The sequence below is a fragment of the Sinocyclocheilus anshuiensis genome, unplaced genomic scaffold (assembly GCF_001515605.1).
Source record: "Sinocyclocheilus anshuiensis isolate Anshui unplaced genomic scaffold, SAMN03320099.WGS_v1.1 scaffold1994, whole genome shotgun sequence".
Classification (NCBI taxonomy): Eukaryota; Metazoa; Chordata; class Actinopteri; order Cypriniformes; family Cyprinidae; genus Sinocyclocheilus; species Sinocyclocheilus anshuiensis.
Genome location: NW_015548215.1, coordinates 504800 through 505632, shown reverse-complemented (window position 1 = coordinate 505632; position 833 = coordinate 504800). Strand labels below are relative to the sequence as shown.

The window sequence follows — 833 nt, the reverse complement described above, 5'->3', positions numbered from 1 at the left end:
TGTGTGTGTGTGTGAGTGTGTGTGTGTGTGTGTGTGTGTGTGTGTGTGTGTGAGTGAGTGTGACTCACGCTGCTGCTGCCAGGTGTGAGCGCGCTCAGCTCCACCGGGGGTGACAGGGGTCGTGTGGCGGGGTCAGAGGTCGGCTCTGCCTCCAGCTCATCAGGTAGAACCACACGTTTGGGTCTCTCCTCTAGTAAACAGCTGTCCATGTCCACGTCCTCATAGCGCAGAGCAGCAGACAGATCCAGCAGCCTGAAACACGCGTTACACTTCACACTCAGTCTCTCTCTCGGATTAAATCTGCAGCTGATTAAATTCCACAATACTGTACTTGTCTTGTTTTATTTATATAGCGCTTCATGCAATAGAGACAGAGCGACCCGCGTCATAATCTGAAAACCACGCCCACCGGGGGGAAAACAATCCAATGCTCTCCATTGACTCTGTATTGCGGGAAGCTGCCTCCTTGTCATTTCTGACTTATAACAAAAAACAGAGCAATGTCTAAAAGCTGCTATGTGACAAGGTATACAGCAAACAAGCTAAAAAACCCAGAACTACGTGTTTATAAGCTGCCGACCCAAAAAACGAGCGTTTAGGACACAAAAGTAGAGTGCAACGTGTCTATTACTCTGAGAACTGCGCCCGCTGGATGGAAACGTAATCGGAGACAGGAAACATTCATTATTTTAATTATGTCAAAGGATTATTTCACCACCCAATATGAACCTGAGAGGAGGAGATATATTAAGAAACTACATTTTATTGGTCTATGTCAGTGTCCCTTTTCCTTACCTTCCTTTTGTCTGAGACATGATCCAACTGAATGAAAT

General features: G+C 46.3%; 1 protein-coding gene across 1 annotated transcript in view; it reads right to left on the bottom strand.

Moving 5' to 3' along the window:
• Positions 1-833, bottom strand: part of LOC107653872 (laminin subunit alpha-1-like) — a 60766-nt gene that overhangs the window by 8174 nt on the left and 51759 nt on the right. The window contains exon 47 of the mRNA XM_016440741.1: positions 69-252. Coding sequence (XP_016296227.1) covers positions 69-252 — 184 coding nt within the window. The remainder of the gene's footprint in view (positions 1-68; positions 253-833) is intronic.